Source organism: Neltuma alba, unplaced genomic scaffold (genome assembly GCF_004799145.2).
Source record: "Neltuma alba isolate B1F8T4 unplaced genomic scaffold, ASM479914v2 tig00011776_pilon, whole genome shotgun sequence".
Taxonomy (NCBI): Eukaryota; Viridiplantae; Streptophyta; class Magnoliopsida; order Fabales; family Fabaceae; genus Neltuma; species Neltuma alba.
The window spans coordinates 33,602-51,496 of record NW_021636399.1 but is presented as its reverse complement, the minus strand read 5'-3'; the positions used below and the strand labels follow the sequence as shown (position 1 = coordinate 51,496).

Here is a 17,895-nt window from a genome sequence, read left to right as displayed (position 1 = left end):
GGGAAAATCACATAAGAAAAAAAAGAAGAAGAAGAAGAAAATGTTTTCTCTCATTATATTAAATAAATAAGAAAAACTCATAGAAAAGTAAAGTAACTAATTTTGCAACGACAATAACACTTAGAGAGTGTTTAGATGGAAACAAAACCATAGGTTTAAAAGTAATTTTACAGTATACGAAGTAAATATATGAAAAAAGTTATTTTGATTTGTAAAAAAATACTTTTTAAAAGTATTTGTGCCTGATACCAAACACTCCCTTAATTTTATATATATATTATATATATATATATATAAACCTTTTCCTTTTCCCTTTTTAAAGCAATTCTAGAATGTTTTTCTTGGAAATCTCTCCACTTTTGAAATGAAAACTTTTTATATAATATATAAAACAATATATGCTTTGTACGTTACATGAAATTCAAAATAAGTCACATAATATATTTACTATTACTACCATTATCATTATTATATATACTCATAGAAGGGTAAAAAAGGTAATTTCACCCTGGAACTTTCATATTGGGAAGTGTGAAACGGATTAACACGTCATCCATTAGTTTATCACAACGATCCTATGCCTTATCCACACAAACACTATAAATAGTTTGGTCTGTGTGGGTATCACATCTTCCATGGCTTAGAGATTATTGGGAATATGGCTTCCACGTTCACTAGAGTTTCTCAAACAATGAACACTATGATGTCCAAGTAAGTATCTTTTTTTCCCCCTTTTTACCAATGTCTATATTCATGTATTAATGAAAAGATTTAAGTTTAATTATCATGATATTAAAACTCAATCCGATTTGACCATTCTGTCGAATAAATCAATTAATCAATTTATTGACCAATAACAGTTTTGGACAGGTTGATTATTTTATATATGAATATTCTATTTATTTATAGAGTAATGATTAAGTTGACTCTAGATGATTGATTCTTGAATTATTATCTCAACTAGTTTAATGATGAATTCATTTTTTTAATACTTGATATTCGTTTATAAAAAGACAATTCTATCCAACACATGTAACAAGATACATAAAAAAAATCGGCTAGTCACATTCGGGTAATTTGAGCTAAATCCAATAAACCAAATGAGTCCGCCAGCCTAAAAATATCTAAAACATGAAGAGAACAGAAAAGCAATGATCAACAAATCAAAAATCTAACACCCAAAAAAACTATAGAAATCAAGTGCAGCAAGATATCCTGAGTACTTGATAGTTTAGTGAGAGATCATGTCGTTTTTCTTACTATCTCTTTCTTATTTATCTACACTATAATGCACCTTGTACTTTTAATGAAGGTAAGAGATTTAGATTTGTATTACTTTTTTTAATAATAATTAATTTTTTATCCCAAAGGATTATTTTGATCGGGGAGGCAATGGATTTTTAGAATTGTTTTTTTACACGCCATTATTTAATATGTAATTTAATCAATCAATCATCAAAATATCTGAAATGCTGGTCTTTCTCCTCATCATCATCATCTCCTTAATTTAACATAATTTTTTGTAATTAGGTTTATCTTAATTAGGTTTAAAATACATGTAATTATGTATAGGTTTATTATATAACGTTTTTTGTTCCGAATTTCAAGCAGACCATTGGCACGAAAAAGCTTTCACACAAAAAACTCTCCAAGCGGGACAGTCTTCGAGACGAAGAAGATGGAGATGGAAGAGCCAATAATGAAGAACAAGAACAATATGAAACGAAATGACGATAATGCCCTTACTTGGGTCCCACATAAGAAGACAGGGATTTACTATCCTAAAGGACAAGAAAAAATTATGGAAAATGTTCCCCATCATGCTGGTAGAGATGAGGGAGTGAATTGGTTCTCTATCAAACATTAAAAATGAAAATGAAAAATCAAGATCTGAAAATTAATTCTTGGGTTATAATAATCCAAATATGAAAGTTGTAACTACATCTGCTTCTTTCATTCTACTTGAAAATAAATATAATTTGGCGCCTCATAGTTATTATGCCAACAATTGGCTGCTTTAGAACATATTATGTCATTTTATTTGTCAAATTTTATGTTATATCAATTGATTTTACAATATGCTTATTTATTTGAAAATTTTATAATATCATTTTTGATATAATTGTATAGCTAAATTTGAAATGAAAGAACACGAATAAATCCAATTCTGGCCACATAAAACTTGTTAAGCTATATATTTAGTGGGGCAAATGATGAAATTTGAGCACTCAAGACTTAAATTAATGCAAATTGAATATTTGAACATTTCTTTTAAAAATTATACGATTAAGATACAAAAATACCCATAAAGAATAATTCAAATGAATGCATATTTGATATTATTAAGTTTACCTAAATACAAAAGTACACATAAACCTTTTAAAATAGAGTAATACTCCCATCTCAGGTGATGATGAACGAGCCTCCCTTTGCAATCAATCTCTCTTTTTGCAATCGATCAACAGAGCATTTAATGATGATGATATTTTTCCTACATATTTTAAAAGGTTTATATGTATTTTTACACTTTAATAAGCTTTAGGATGTCAAATATGCCTGAGGGAATACTTCGTGAATATTTTGGCATCTTAACCCAAAATTGTACAAATAAGTTGCCATTATTTCTTTTTATACCGTCAATTATATTTAAAATTTTACAAAAATGTTTATCATTATATTTTGACGAAAAACACCCTCAAAACATTTATATGATGAAGCCATTACTCCAAAAAAGTCCACATGATAATTTTGACAAGACACGCTTTGAGCTAAAAGGACGAAGGAATTGTTGATGGTTAAAAAGAAATAAGTGTGCCCTAAATCAAGTGGCATGAGATAAATAACCTACTACGGATTGTACATCCAATACAAGAGAGAACAACACATTACCTTGTACAAAACAGTTTTGTTTATGGACAATGTTAGGAGTAAATAAAGACAATGGTATCTAGAGAGAGAGAAAAAATTAACTACAACAATAAGCTAAATTCCATTAGGAGGATTCAGGCTTAGTGGAGTGCTAAGGGCAGAGGAGCAGAATCCACTAATCAAGAATCCAACCGGAACTGCCTGAATCCATTGTTGTCCACCGTGTGTTACACAAAGTCAGGAAGCTTGAGATGCCCCAAATAGAACCTTCTGATGCCAAAACCTTTCACTTCACAACACTGAGATTGAAGATCTGTCCAATTCAGTGGAATCTCAAACGTTTGAAGCTATTTTAAGCCAGAACCAGACGGAAAATTGTGATCAAAACCTCCGGGGATGAACACAGGAAGCTGATTTGAGAGTGAATCCCTTTTGTATCTAGGATCCCGGGGTAGGTTACCTGCTGAGCTCTCTTGGGCCTCTGTTGAGTCAGTTGATCTTTCATTTTTTGACCTGTCCCTAACAGGGACACTCAAGCGAGGGCCACCGAAAAAGATAGAGTCTCCTGTGTACATCAGATTTTGTGATTGCTGCACTGAAGACCTGAGAATAGATGATGATGATGAGTCTTGTGGAGGATTCGCTGGTCTTCTCCCATAAGTGTTTGTTTCAGCATTTGAATGTGGCAATTCTGTTCGTAGCGAAGACCTATTATTTCGAGCCTCAGAGGCCAATAAAGGAACTGATACATATCGGCCAGCTTCTTGGTCCCAGACAACAGAAGTTCGTTTTACATCTCTCAAAAGAGACGTGCCAGAAGCTGAAAGCAATAATGGATCATTACTGACTCCCCTCTGCGTCAATCTTCCATCAAATCCCAGAGATGGATTAGATGCTACTGGGTTGTTAAAATTTGAGAAAGTGGCTTTAGAAGTAGGATAAACTGTCAAGCCAGGAACTGAGGCACCTGCACTAAAACCACCCACAGCACGACTGTGGGGAAGAGGGCTCAGCGTAACTGCTTCATGAGCATGGCTTGGACTGCTAAAGCTACTCATACTTTGAGTTCCAGTCTCATACTCATCCCGACTACCCTGACTAGGAGCAATAGAATTTCTTACTGGAGATGATCGCAGCTCATTCTTGATTTCTTTGTTAGCACCATTCTCTGTGCTCAAACTACTCCTGATGCTCATGTTGCCACTAGAGCTGAATTCTGAATCTGGCAAGCGGCGATTATCAACTGGCCGCAAAACTGAAGAAGATGCCCTGGCTTTGGCAGCTGCTTTCATGGCTTCTTGAGAATCCAACTTTGCAAGCCTCCAGGCACTGAGACGAACAGCCCTCTTTGGCATTTTTTGCCCTCTTTCCGCCATCCCGGCTGCATCTGGATCAACAGTTGATGGCAACATTCCAGGCTCCAAGTGAGGCACAACCTCATCCTAAAATCAATGTCAAGGAAGCCCCACAAATCGAGTTAGAAAAGAAAAACGACATTTTCTGGCATGTCATGAACTGTCAAAAAGAAGTAAACATATAACTTACATTCAGAAAACAAGAAAGATTCATCAAGTCATAAAATAAAATGATATAACAAATAAATAAAAATATGAAAAATTGAAAATGCTATTCCGTTCATTAAATTCATGTTCCCAAAAATTCTAAACACCAGTATTATTTAGATACTAGGAAAAGTTATCTGGATAAATTGTATTTTGACACATGGATCACATACAATTAAGTTTATCAGTTTACAAGCTCTCACATGTAGCCTGAAAGTCAGTATATCTGGTCAGAGTTTCTTGAGACATTCAATACTTCTAGTCTTAGCAGGACCACTGGGGAAAAAAATAGCCAGAAAGGGCGCATTCAAAAACACAGGAAAAATTCATTCAGACATAAGTTTAAAATCCTAATAACATGAACTATCAAAAGCTCTTCTGAAGGCACTGATTTGCACGTTCTTTTTCTGTTTTCAAAAAGTATAACTTTAAAGTCCTCCTCTAATATTTCCTTGCTATAAGTCCCTAATATCAAAATAAAAGCCACCAAGACTTCTCTAGGAAGTAAATACAGAGTTTTAGGCTTTGCAACAGATACAAAAGAAGAAATAAATATAAGTACCTGATAATCCACAAACACTCTAGGAGGGGTGCACCATGCCCCTTTATACTGCAAACCAAAGAACTTCCTCCACTCAATCCAGTTGTAGCAGAACCAGTTGGAGAGTAAAGTACATTTGCCATTTCCTCATCCACAGATGCCCCTCCAGGGGCTTCACTCATGGCTCTCATTGCTACTACATACTCATAGGTTGTGATACCCTGATCCAATATGAAAACAAAAGCACATATTAGCATACTTCTTTTATCAGCTGAAATCACGACTACACAAGATTTAATAGTAATTGCCAAATTGCAGGTGCAGTATTTTTAATATTTTAGTTACCAAAAAAATAATATTATATTAAAATCCCTGAATTTTGTTGCTTTATTTGAATTATGTAATAGTCTTAATACTACACATAAAAGTAGACAAGAAAACAAGCAAAACTTGGGGAATGAACCAGAGGTATAGAGTTGATAGGATTGAGTTAGGGTGTTGAGCTTGGAGAAAGTATCTGGCTAAGCCAATCCAGACCATGCCGAGGGTTCTTATGTGTCACGGATAAGAGAAGTGCTACATGCTTGGGCAGCTAGGTTCCTATGATATAAACAAGACTAGCCAAACTCAGGCAATGAATAATTGAACAGCAAAGGTCCAATTCAAATAACCGGCCACATAAACATAAAGAGCAGGAACTAATCAAATGTTCATACCTAGTGGTTCAGAATAACTAATACCAGTTAAAGATATGAAATATAACAATAAGCCTCCAGGTCATCTATGTAAACGAAATCAATGAACATATTCGGTTCTTTAAGCCCATGCTTTCTTGAAAGTATCAATTGGATTTTAATCAGCCAAAAAAAAACCCTCCTTTATATATGATGTCCAAATGATAGAACGTAGGCATTGAAGACTTTAATTTTCTCCTAAACTTATTTAATTGGATAGAAGCAATATTATACTTATGGAGAGAACATATTTTTGCTCTACCTAAGACCAGTAACTCAAAAAATAAAAGAATTTATTCTAATAAAAAGAGGATAATTCTATACTAATTAACACAGAACGCCTAAACCAACCTTATTATCCCAGGAATAATTAAAAAACAAATAATCCCTAATAAAATTTATAATAATTTCCAACAATATCAACAACCTTCAGATCTCTATCATGGAATCCCATTTACTTCATCTGTTCCTTTTTATAAGAAACAATTTTTGGGTATGACTTGTTCCAATTTATAAGAAACACTTAAAGGGTTGTCTCCAATTTTTTTGGTAATTTTCCATTTTGCCCCATTTAGTTACTCATATTAATATCATTGCATTTATTATCAAGGTAAATTATTTAGATGGAAACTTCCCTTTCTTACACTCTCTCCCCATAAATAGGGTAATAAAGTTTCATTTTTTACATATTTACTGTCTCTAACTATTTTTTTTTTTTAATCAAAGTGATTCGTTTAATTATCTTTTATAAAAAGGAAAGGAACCGAGGGATTAGTGAACTAAAATAGCAAAGCAATGGTTCACCCCACACCAAGTAGCGGGGACAGATAAAGAAAAAGAACAGAAAAACAACCTCAGATCCTCAGTTACTGAGTCACTTACCTTCCTGATTAGTATCATGTGGAAAAAGAAAAGCTCACCCAGAGGCACGCAAGCCAAGACAGAAACTGCAGTACATACAGCCTACACAATGAATTTGGCGTAAGAACAAAATTTCCAAAAACTCAACTGTATAAAATGTGAAGCCAGGATTGCCATACAACATAATGTTTAAAGTAATACCACAACTGTTGCAAACGGAGGACGAGAGAATCCATTTCCAAGTCTATCAATAATTTCGGATTCCATGCCTCTCTTATTAACAAAGAAGCGGACTAAAACAGCAATACCCACTCCAGCTTCAATAACAAGCTGACAGAGTAAACAAGAATTTTTTATATAAAGAAAAGGATTATAAGGACCAAAGCAAATGAATTTCAGCAATTTTTTACCGGAAAAAAATAAATAAATTTCAGAAATTTAACAACTTGTACAGATAGATAAAATACGTACCCACATGAGACTAAAGGCCATGAGAGCAATGAAAGTAATATAATTTTTGTGACCCACGCAATTGTTAAGCCACTGCAGTAATGTTACATAAGCAAGAAAATCAGAACCGAAAAGAAATTACAAAATTATGACAATACAAGAAACTCAACAATTCCTCATATTAACATACCCTACAATGGTGATCAAAGCCATCAACACATTTATCACAACTTCTACAGTGTTTACTGAACTTCCGCACCTGAAACATGGAAACATTATACATATATCTATATATATAATCATACTGATAAAAGGAACACCAGCACAGGGGTTAAAATTTTTTTTTTAAAAAAGAAAATTCAATACTACTTCAATTTCATCCATTTGTAGCTATACGCAACTTTAGATGTTTTACACTCATAAAAATGGCAATAAGCTCATGCACACTGTATGTATGGTGCCAAGAAATTCTAGAAATAGATTATGAATCAAATGCTTTCATGCAGAGGACTGTATGTTGGAGTCATATAGACCAAAGTGAACTGCTGCAATAAAATATTAATAGGTTTTATTTGTGAAAATTAGATATTGCAAAACTTCGGTGCTGACAACATAATCTACTCCATTCTCACTATTGAAATGGGATGTACTAGCTTTTTTGATCGACCATTTTCAATCAAAAGCTTAAAGGGTGAAATAAAAGCTCAGGAATGAATTTACCGTAATCGCTAACAAGCCTATCCCGTAAGTATGAATAATACACACATCAATCATAACTTAAATTGTTAAGTGAAGCTCACAGATAGTTATGTTCTAATATTTAACGTAATAAAAGGTGAATTGTTAATGCAAAGTTATCCATACACCAAAGCATATTAGGAGATAAAGTTATAGTTTGCCTGCGAACATGCTATGGGTCACCAATATACTTCTCATAAAGTGAAGGCCTTTCTTTGGGTCCCAGCACTTAACACAACTAATGCAAATAAATCTTATTATATTTATCAAGTCCAAACAAACAAGTCGCCCTTATAAGACTTGGATTTCCAAATCAACTCAACAACAACAACAACAACAACAACAAGCTTTATCCCACTAGGTGGGGTCGGCTACATGAATCACACGACGCCATCGTGCTCTGTCAACAACCTAATCCTTAGATATGTTGTTGATTAGGAGGTCTCGTTCAATGACCTCATTCAGCGTTCTTCTCGGTCTTCCCCTGCCTCTTTTTATGGGACTCCATCTTATTTGATCCACCCTCCTCACCGGGGCCTCCAAAGGCCTTCTCTGCACATGTCCAAACCATCTTAAGCGATTTTCAACCATTTTCTCTTGGATAGGTGCCACACCGACTCTTGTCCTGATCTTTTCATTTCGAATCCTATCTTTTCTTGTATGACCACACATCCATCTCAACATCCTCATTTCTGCTACTCCGACTTTGTGCTCTTGTTTTCCTTTTATTGCCCAACATTCACTACCATACACATAGCTGGTCTTATAGCAGTCCGATAAAATTTTCCTTTAAGTTTCTCAGGTACCTTCTTATCGCAAATAACTCCGATAGCTTTCCTCCACTTTAACCAGCCAGCTTGTATTCTATGAGAAATGTCTCCATCAATTTTCCCATCCTCCTATATAAATCCTAGGTATTTAAACTTTGATACTTGAGGAATAATTTGCTCTCCCATCCTCACCTCCAAATCCCTATTACCTTGCCTCCCTCCAAAATCACAATGCATATATTCTGTTTTGTTCCTGCTCAAACGGAAACCTTTCGACTCCAAAGTCCTTCTCCATAACTCCAAACTAGTGTTAATCTCTTCTTTTGATTCCGCCATAAGAACTATATCATCCGCGAAGAGCATGGACTTAGGGATTCTTTCTTGAACAGGTTTAGTTAGAACATCCAGAACAATGTTGAACAAGTACGGACTCAGAGAGGATCCCTGATGTAGGCCAATCTTAATAGGAAAGTCCTTTGTCTCCCCCCCAGGCGTCCTTACCCTGGTAGTTACCGCCTCATACATATCTTGTATGACTTTGATATACACAACCCTTACACCTTTCTTTTCCAAAGCCTTCCACAATACTTCTCTTGGCACACAATCATAAGCCTTTTCCGGGTCAATAAAAACCATATGTAAATCTCTTCTTTTACTTTTATATCTCTCCATTAACCCCCTTAGTAAATAGATTGCTTCCGATGTGGATCTCCCTGGCATAAATCCAAATTGGTTTTTTGAAATAGAAGTCTCCAACCTCAATCTATATTCCATCACTTTTTCCCACAACTTCATTGTATGACTCATAAGTTTTATCCCCCTGTAGCTTGCACAGTTTTGAATGTCTCCTTTATTCTTGTAAATAGGAACTAAAATGCTTTTCCTCCACTCATCCGGCATATTTTTAGAGCGTAGAATTTCATTAAAAAGCTTGGTTAGCCATACCTCCCCCTCATCGCCCAAACATTTTCAAACTTCAATAGGGATACCATTAGGCCCAACGGCTTTTCCATTGTCCATTTTCTTGAGAGCCGCCTTAACCTCTCCGATACGTATCCTGCGGTAGAAAGCCAAATTCCGATCATCTTCGTTAATTAGCAAGTCCTGCAAGTCCTGAGTCGCATAATTGCTTCCCTCATTAAACAACTTATAAAAGTAAGCCTCCTATCTGTCCTTAATATCACCATCAATAACTAACACTTTACCATCTTCATCCTTTATACACTTAACTTGATCCAGATCTCTCTTTTTTCTCTCCCTTTGCTTCGCGATCTTGTAAATATTTCTTTCTCCCGTCTTTGTTCCTAACTCCTGATAAAACCCTTCATAAGCTTTAGTACGTGCTTCGCTCACTGCTCTCTTTGTCTCTTTTTTAGCCAACTAATACTTTTCCTGGTTCTCTACACTATTGCACAAGTGTATGGCCTTAAAACAATCTTTTTTCTGTTTGACTTTCTCTTGCACACTCTTATTCCACCACCAAGTCTCCTTATCTCTTTGACCAGGACCCTTAGATTCTCCCAAAATTGCTTTAGCTACCAAACGAACCCTTATAGCTATCTCTTCCCACATCATGTTTGCATTTCCCTGCAACTCCCAATTCCCTTCCTTCAAAAGAGTCCTTTTGAATAACTCCCGCTTCTCTCCTTTTAACTGCCACCACTTAATCCTGGGTTTTGCCACTTGATGATACTTTTGCCTGGTACTCTTAAAACATACATCAAGGATAAGTACTCCAAATCAACTCAAATGTGCTATATTTGATACAGCCAACAAACTTCAAAAACCTGAATAATAATCTAATTCGATAGCATCCCACAATATAAGTTGTAACAAATACAGATATGAGGATGTTAAAAAAATAAATAAATAAATAAACTCACTAGGGCCAGCAAGAACTTAAAAGTGAAATATTACAATGGTACACACATCAAAGAGTCAAGATGCAATACCTCAGCATTGCACAAAGTGCAGAACAGAGCATCTTCACCACCTTGCTGCTCAGCTGCTGCTTCCTGTTTCCGGCAATCTTCATGCACAAATAATATACAGAGAATTCCACCAAGTACATTACATGAACTTCTCTTATTGTGATCCCCCGAGATATCTTCTCTATCAAGATAGTCCACAGAGCTTTTCTTGCTCATATTAGTCATAGACCTTTTAGATGATGATGGAGATGACTGCTCGCCAGCAGCAATTTCATCATTTTCTGAAGGTTGGTGCTTCATTGCTAAATGATGGTCTGAATTGATCTTGTGTTCCACACTTGGATCAAATTTAGACATGATGCCAGGATCTGCGGGATTAATCGCAGTACATCTGATATAAAGAATAAAAACGACGAGTGCCTGCAATGTCAATGACAAGAATGAGGCGGTGATGTAACCTCTCATTTTTATAGCTAAATTTAAAATTGGCCAAAAAAAAAAGGCTTATATTAATGAAGAATGTGACAAATGTAACAATCAGTAGCATAGCACTACCCAAATACACAATAGCATCCTTGTTGAATGTCTCCTCCCTTTACAACCAACCAAAAATAACAGAGAAGGGGGTCCCACTTAAGGAGCATGCACCAACATCCAAATGGTGATCCCATTGTAACTGAACTGAACAAATACATATACAATGGATTCATAAAGCATCTATTGTTATATTATAATATAGGTATAGAGTTTTTTTTTTTTCATTTTTGGGTATATAACAGTGTTCAGTTTATTAAATTACTCTACTTATAGAAGGATGTAGTTAGCTTAGTGCAGTCTTGCAATTTTATCCAAACAAGAGGGCAAGGGGTTCAAGGTTAAAACTCTTCCCTAGAAATTCGTTGTTTCTAGTTGCAACTTTAAGACCATGGCAGTAACCTTTGGACCAGAGAAACATACAATCTACCTATGTCGGCCACTTCAAGCTAAAACGGACATTTCAGAGATGTATTAATGACTACAGTTGAAGGGGCTGAATTCAACTGAACCAGAAACTCTAGCTGTTCATTGGTCAGCTAGCAGGTCTAGCCCAGTTCGTTCAACATTGCAGGAAGGTCTTCTTATACTAGAACATATTTCTTGAAAAACCTATCGGAAAAGTGATACAAAACTCAGTAGAATTTTTGCTTTTAGCATGATAAAAAATGATATAGGATAAAGACAACATAAAAGGATGCATAATGTTGCTACGATCCGTTCTTCACCAAACTGACGGAAAGCAGTAAACAGACATAAGAACATGTTAAATACACCGAAAGAAAACATTCCCAAGCAGACAAATTGATTAATACTACAATTTTTCCTGATTATTCAACATATTAGGAATCTTCAAAATGATTTCCACTGAATTTTTCCCCACACTCAACTCTCTGTCTTCCTCCTTTCGAACCTCGAAACTACCCTCAATGCCCTCCAAAATGGTGATCATATATGTCAGAGGGCAACAATTAACCCCACAACTGTCCAAAAATGTTAATACAAGCCTGCTGCCCAAAACTGCCCCAAGTGTCAAAACAGTTAGTTTCCTAAAAGCCACCCACGTTGTTGCCCAGAAAAGTTAGATAATTGAGTATCCCAGACTCATCTAAATAATAGGATTTTTGTCTTTTTCTTTTTTGGCCAAACAGGATTGTGCTTTTCTTCCTCTTCTGTTTTTCCCATATTTATCAGTATCTTTTAAGTAATAGCATAAACAAAGTTTTGGGGGCTATCAACTTTAACCCTTCATTCACAAGTCTACGCAATTATTAATCTTCCCATGCCCTGGCCGTATTTCAGTCCAACCTAGAAATTTCAAAATATTGCAGCGCAATTTTACCCACATAGGTCTCTTACTGTCCTTTTTTTTAGGTGAACCAAGGGTATCCCCAAGTCACATTGGACTTGAGGAGATTTCTTACTGTCTTCGTTTACAGTCAGTTATCACATACGTACCTTGACAATGCATATGAACTTCAAAGCCAAAATATATAGAGTTCATTATTGAATAAAGTTAATTTTTCAAACATCCATTAAAACAAAATAGCAACGAATCTCCCATATGCATATCAATTGAAAAAAAAAAAGAGGCCATCAATTTTTACTCTTCCTATTTATAAAGTCTGTGCAACTATTAAGCTTTCCATTCACCGAATCTCAGTCCAAACTACAAATTTCAAAATAGTGCAGAGAATCCACATTGGTTTTTTTTTTGCTGTAATTTCAAAACAGTGCAGAGTAATTTTATTCACATAGATTTTTTACTGTCTTTTTTGACAGTCAGGTATCTCATGCGTTAAATTACTATCAGTATCTATACCAGTAGCCAATGGATTATAGTAATTGGATGTCTATTTTCAGATCTCCCGCATGTCATGCATTTGGGGTCATGGAAGTACAGTACAATTTACAAACACCTCGTCTTCACAAATGAAGTAATCTATTAGACCATAATAATCAATATCCAGCCACTAAGGTTAAATTAGCCATTGGCCAGATAAGTGAACAAACGAGATCAATTTAACTCTGTAGCCCAAAATATTAACTAAACAGCCGTTCCTCTCATGCGTCAAAAAGCAATGAGCCAGGATCACTCTCCACAGTTGCTAAGATGATGTTACCCAATACAAATTAAAACACATATGACAAGTCAATATAATTAAAGTTTGGCATTGAAAAATAGCAAATTCACATACCACTGGAGAGTAAATACCAATGAAGATGTACTCCCAAAGATGACCTCCAACAAAGGGTGCAAAAAAAGCATAGAAAGCAACCACCAAGAAGCAGAATACAGTGATAGCCACAACCTATTCGTGTACAGACAACAATGTAAGAATAATAAGTTGATATGCCTGCAAGTGATAAATTAATTGAGAACAGAAGTCAATTTAATCAAAATGCTACACCTCAAATATACCATCAGACCACTAAGGACAACAAGTTTGACATAGACGAATCTAACAAGAATAGTGGACTCTGAGGATAACAAACTGCAAATAATAAGAATAGTCACCCGCTCTTCACAGCAAGTGTTCCTACCTCCGGTCCTTCATATAAAAGCCAGTTAACTAATTTAAATAGATTAAAAAAACCTAGTTACATTAGTTATTTGTAATAAATAAGTGTTGTCTTTCCTAAAATATCCTTGCTAATTAAATATATTGGCTAGAACTACTATTATTACAAGAACTACTGTGGGGGGAAAAATGGATAAATATGAAAGATAAAGTAGATTGGTGTCTTATAATTAGGACTAAAATAAAAATCAAATGAACTCTTATATTAAGGACCGGAGGTAGTATTTATGATACAGCAACCCTTTGCCAATATATAAAGTGTATCGGAGTCTGAAGTTATGTTCGATGTTCTGAACTCTAATGCTTAGAGTATAAGTACCCATATAGTTCAGTGCAAAAGCTTAATACTGAATTACATATTACTGTGGGCTTGGGCCTAGGCCCACTAAACTTATTAAACTAATACATCAACATTCTTTCTATTCAGCATCATTTTATCTCTTAGCCCTGAAGCAAAGCATGCGAAGGGGTTTTCCACTGGTTTAATCGCTATCTCTTTCTATCCTTATGATTCATCAGTATTCATAATAGAATACTTCCACAACAAAAGGGAACCGTGTTATACTCCGACTCATTATAAACTTAAGCCACGAAATGTTTGTTTGGTTCATTACTCATTATCACAAGGAAGAGAGGGACTACAAAGGCCTTCTTAATTTTACCTTAAACAGTAAAATAATTTCATCTTAATCACTTGCTTATGTTCAGAAGATTACCAAAAAAAAAAAAAAAATCTTCTGAGAACACAGAAAGGTATCAATATGGTTGACTACTTGAAATCCCAACAAGACATAGAAAATCCATCTGCCTCAGAAAAACTTGGGAAGATAATCAGATCTCTTCAGTTAAGTCATACGTAGGATATTAGATCTCACAGAAAAAATTGGGGGAAATAACTTGTCATTGCAGAGACTAGTTACATAAAAGATGGTAGAAACAATTATTTTCTCTACAGCTTCTGGTGAAGAGGGGCCAAGAGGAAGAAGTACACTATCACCCGAATACCAATCCTCTGAAGCAGAGGATCTATAAATTTAGTGAAGATTGCCTCTTTTTTTTTCCCCCGGGGGGGTGGTTTAGACAAAGCAAATAAACTTGAGAAAAATTCAGAGATCCTCTGCTTCCCTGCTACACCTTGGATCAACTTTCACGAAGAAGAGAATGATTTTACTTCAACAAAATTAGAACCTCAGGCATTCCTCTCGAAGAAAAACACCAAAGGGAAGGAGAAATAAAGCTAATCATATACAATGCAGAAAACCAGTTTCCCCTAGATATTTCGGGAAGACCTTGAGACAAACATTTTAGAAATTTTTTATACGAATCCCCAAACTAAATCGGTCAAAAAAAATGGATTAAAAAAAAGTCAAATAGCAAAAAGTTTCATAAAATACAAACAATACTAGGGAAAGCGTGATTAAAACCAGGGCTGTGTATGCAAACTTGTGAGAAAAGTCCTCTACAAGTCTACATTACTCTCAGGGTTCACGAAATTGACCTTTCTCGGCCATCAATAACAGAATTAGTAACTTAATCACGGTGCATGAACAAGAACGAAGTACTTATATGAAAGCGTAACAGCCGGGGAACAGAAAACCAAATTACAAGAATTAACCTATACAAACAAATGAAATGAAAGCCCATAACACTAAATCACTGGTTCTGACAGCCCTAGTAAAAGATCGCTCGAGAAAACAAATTTCTGGGCAAAAATAGAAAATTAGAAGAAAAAAAGTAAAACCCACAGAGTAGAAAAAATGAGGACTGGCATTTACCTGAAATGTATGAGCTGGCAGTTGCCAGCCATGTTTTCTCACCATATCCACCCAATTCCGAGCGAAAATCGAGCTTATACACTGGAGTTAAGACTGAGGAAGAACTGGCGAGAGAAAAGGGAAGACCCTGCGACAAACCGGCAAGGCGGAATTCCCTCTTCAGAAGGCAAAAAGCCAAAAGCGAAAAGATAAAGTGAAACTTGCAATAATAATTATTATTTAATTTTTAATTTTAATTTTAATTTCACCTTTAATGTACAAGCACAACACCTCAATGTTTTTTCGCCCTTTTGGCTAACCTAACAAATTTTAAAATACTTCATGAATCTTATGCTATACTCTATAAAAAAAAATTTCTTAATTTTGAAACTTTACAATAAATTCTTCTAATTTTTTGTATTTATACAAATAACTGAAATGCTATTATTTTTATTTATTATTTACCAGCAAATAATTTAAAGTTCAGAAGGACTTGAAAGTTTATTATTTATTTACATATAACTCAAAGTTTGAAGGAGTCATATATATACACACACAAAAATAAAATTTAATAGAGCATATAATTAATAGTTTGGAGTTATTTGCATTGACTTAAAAATTTGAAGAGGCTTATTGTATAGTTTTAAAGGTTGATTAGGCTATCTGCACATGACATAAAATTCAGCAAATATTTTGTATAATTTAACTAAATTTTAAATATTTATAGCTTTTGTTTGGTGATAAATATATTTATAGCTTCTTGGACATCAATTATGATGAATAGTAGGATATTTTTAACTTAAAAAATACAGCCGACGTGCTTTTAAAATAATCATGAGAAAGCGACGTTTAAGAATTCATAGGTCAAATTTGGGTCATTAGAGAGCTTTAATTTAATTATGCTTAAAATATTGATCCGAGAACCTAAAAAGCTTGAATGGAAAAGCAAAATCATCTTTAATGCCATTAAGGATGTAAAGATTGAATAATAAATGTCAAAATCAAATGATAGCCAATAATAAAAAAATTTTAAGAATCATCACTTAGTTTCTGTGTTGCCGTTTTTCATGCTTTTGAACTAATAAATACTACCTTCGGGTCTAATTATAAGAGCTATTTAATTAATTTGAGAATATTAAGAAAATAAGTTAAGTTAATTATTTGTAATAAATATGTGTCATCTTTTCTAAAATATCCAACTATATTGGCTAGAACTATTATTGTTAGAAGGACTATCTTGAAAAAAAATACATAAATATGAGAAATAAAGTGGATTGGGGTCTTATATTTAGAATCAAAATAAAAATCAAATAAGGTATTATATTAAGAACCAGAGGTAGTAATATTAAGCATGTTTTGGCCCGAAAGAAGAATAACATTAAAATTGTGGGTTTGATAATTTCATCTTAATAGCAATTATTTTGAATATCAATTGGGCTCTTAAATAGAGTTTTCGCCAATTATATTCTCATCCATCAATAATTATGTTTATAATGTCAAAACCATAATTTTACATAGGCAAAAGTAGTCAATGGCCTTATGCCTAATGCCATAATTATTCCAAAAAAAGTTAGCTGCCAGGATAAATTTTTTTTATCTTTTGAATATTTTTAAATTTAGCGTAGTTATTAGCTATTGTGAGCATCAAAGGGTTCCATACTAGCATAGTACTCCTCCGGTCCTTATTATAAGACCCAATTTGACTTTTTATTTGGTCCTAATTATAAGACCCAATCCATTTTGTCTCTTATATTTATGCATTTTTTTCCAAGATAATCCTTCTAATAATGATAGTTTTAGCCAATATACTTAATTAGCAAGGATATTTTAGGAATGACAACACTTATTTATTATAAATAACCAACTTAACTTACTTCCTTAATTTCTTCAAATAAGTCAATTGGGTCTTATAATTAGCACCGGAGGAGTAGTTTCTAAGAATTATTACTTTCTTATTGTCACTAGTTAACGCTCATGAACAATATGTTTGTATTAACCTTGGCAAAAGTGATTTTTATTGCAAATTAATTTTGCAAATTCAATTGAGATAAAAATTAATGAGTATAATATGATTTATGTTTAGATAAATTTTTATAAAGAATTCATTTTGAGATAAATTTATGTAGATGATATATTGAAAAATCAGTTTCAGGATATTTAAATTTGGCAAAAAAGTTAAAAGAAGGTTATAAAAATTTGTTTCAAACTTTTAACCTGGCTTTTATTTTTTTTAAGCACATTTATTGTTCTATTGAAGACGATCATGTTCGAGATATTATCGAACTAAATGTGAATACTTCTTTGAATAGGAATCCAAGCATTAATTCGTCACATTGTGGAAAACTAATATCTTTAATTAAACATAATCTAAATATTTTGTTTTCTTTCAACTGACTTTTTTTCAGGTCAACTGCACTTTGGGTATTTGAAATGCCAATCCAAATATGTTATTGCCATTGTAATACTGTTGGGTGCTTACAATTTTAAAGTAACTAAAAGATTTTTTTTCCCCTCATGAATTGTGAGCTATTTGTACCTTCCCAAGGCTAGGAGTCGAAGGATTGAATTAA

General features: G+C 34.0%; 2 protein-coding genes across 2 annotated transcripts; one reads left to right on the top strand and one right to left on the bottom strand.

Moving 5' to 3' along the window:
* The first annotated feature begins 658 nt into the window (after positions 1-658).
* On the top strand, positions 659-1,867 carry LOC114717797 (uncharacterized). Its single transcript, XM_028902994.1, has 2 exons — positions 659-711; positions 1,612-1,867. The coding sequence occupies exons 1-2, from the start codon at positions 659-661 to the stop codon at positions 1,865-1,867; spliced, it is 309 nt and encodes a 102-aa protein (XP_028758827.1).
* A 943-nt stretch (positions 1,868-2,810) lies between these two features.
* LOC114717798 (probable protein S-acyltransferase 19) lies at positions 2,811-15,492 on the bottom strand. Its single transcript, XM_028902995.1, is given in 10 exon segments — positions 2,811-4,310; positions 4,993-5,051; positions 5,054-5,192; positions 6,588-6,668; positions 6,768-6,896; positions 7,038-7,109; positions 7,207-7,275; positions 10,477-10,875; positions 13,188-13,301; positions 15,347-15,492. Coding segments are annotated over 10 exon segments (2,202 nt in total). The 5' UTR covers positions 15,392-15,492; the 3' UTR covers positions 2,811-3,215.
* Positions 15,493-17,895: the final 2,403 nt, after the last annotated feature.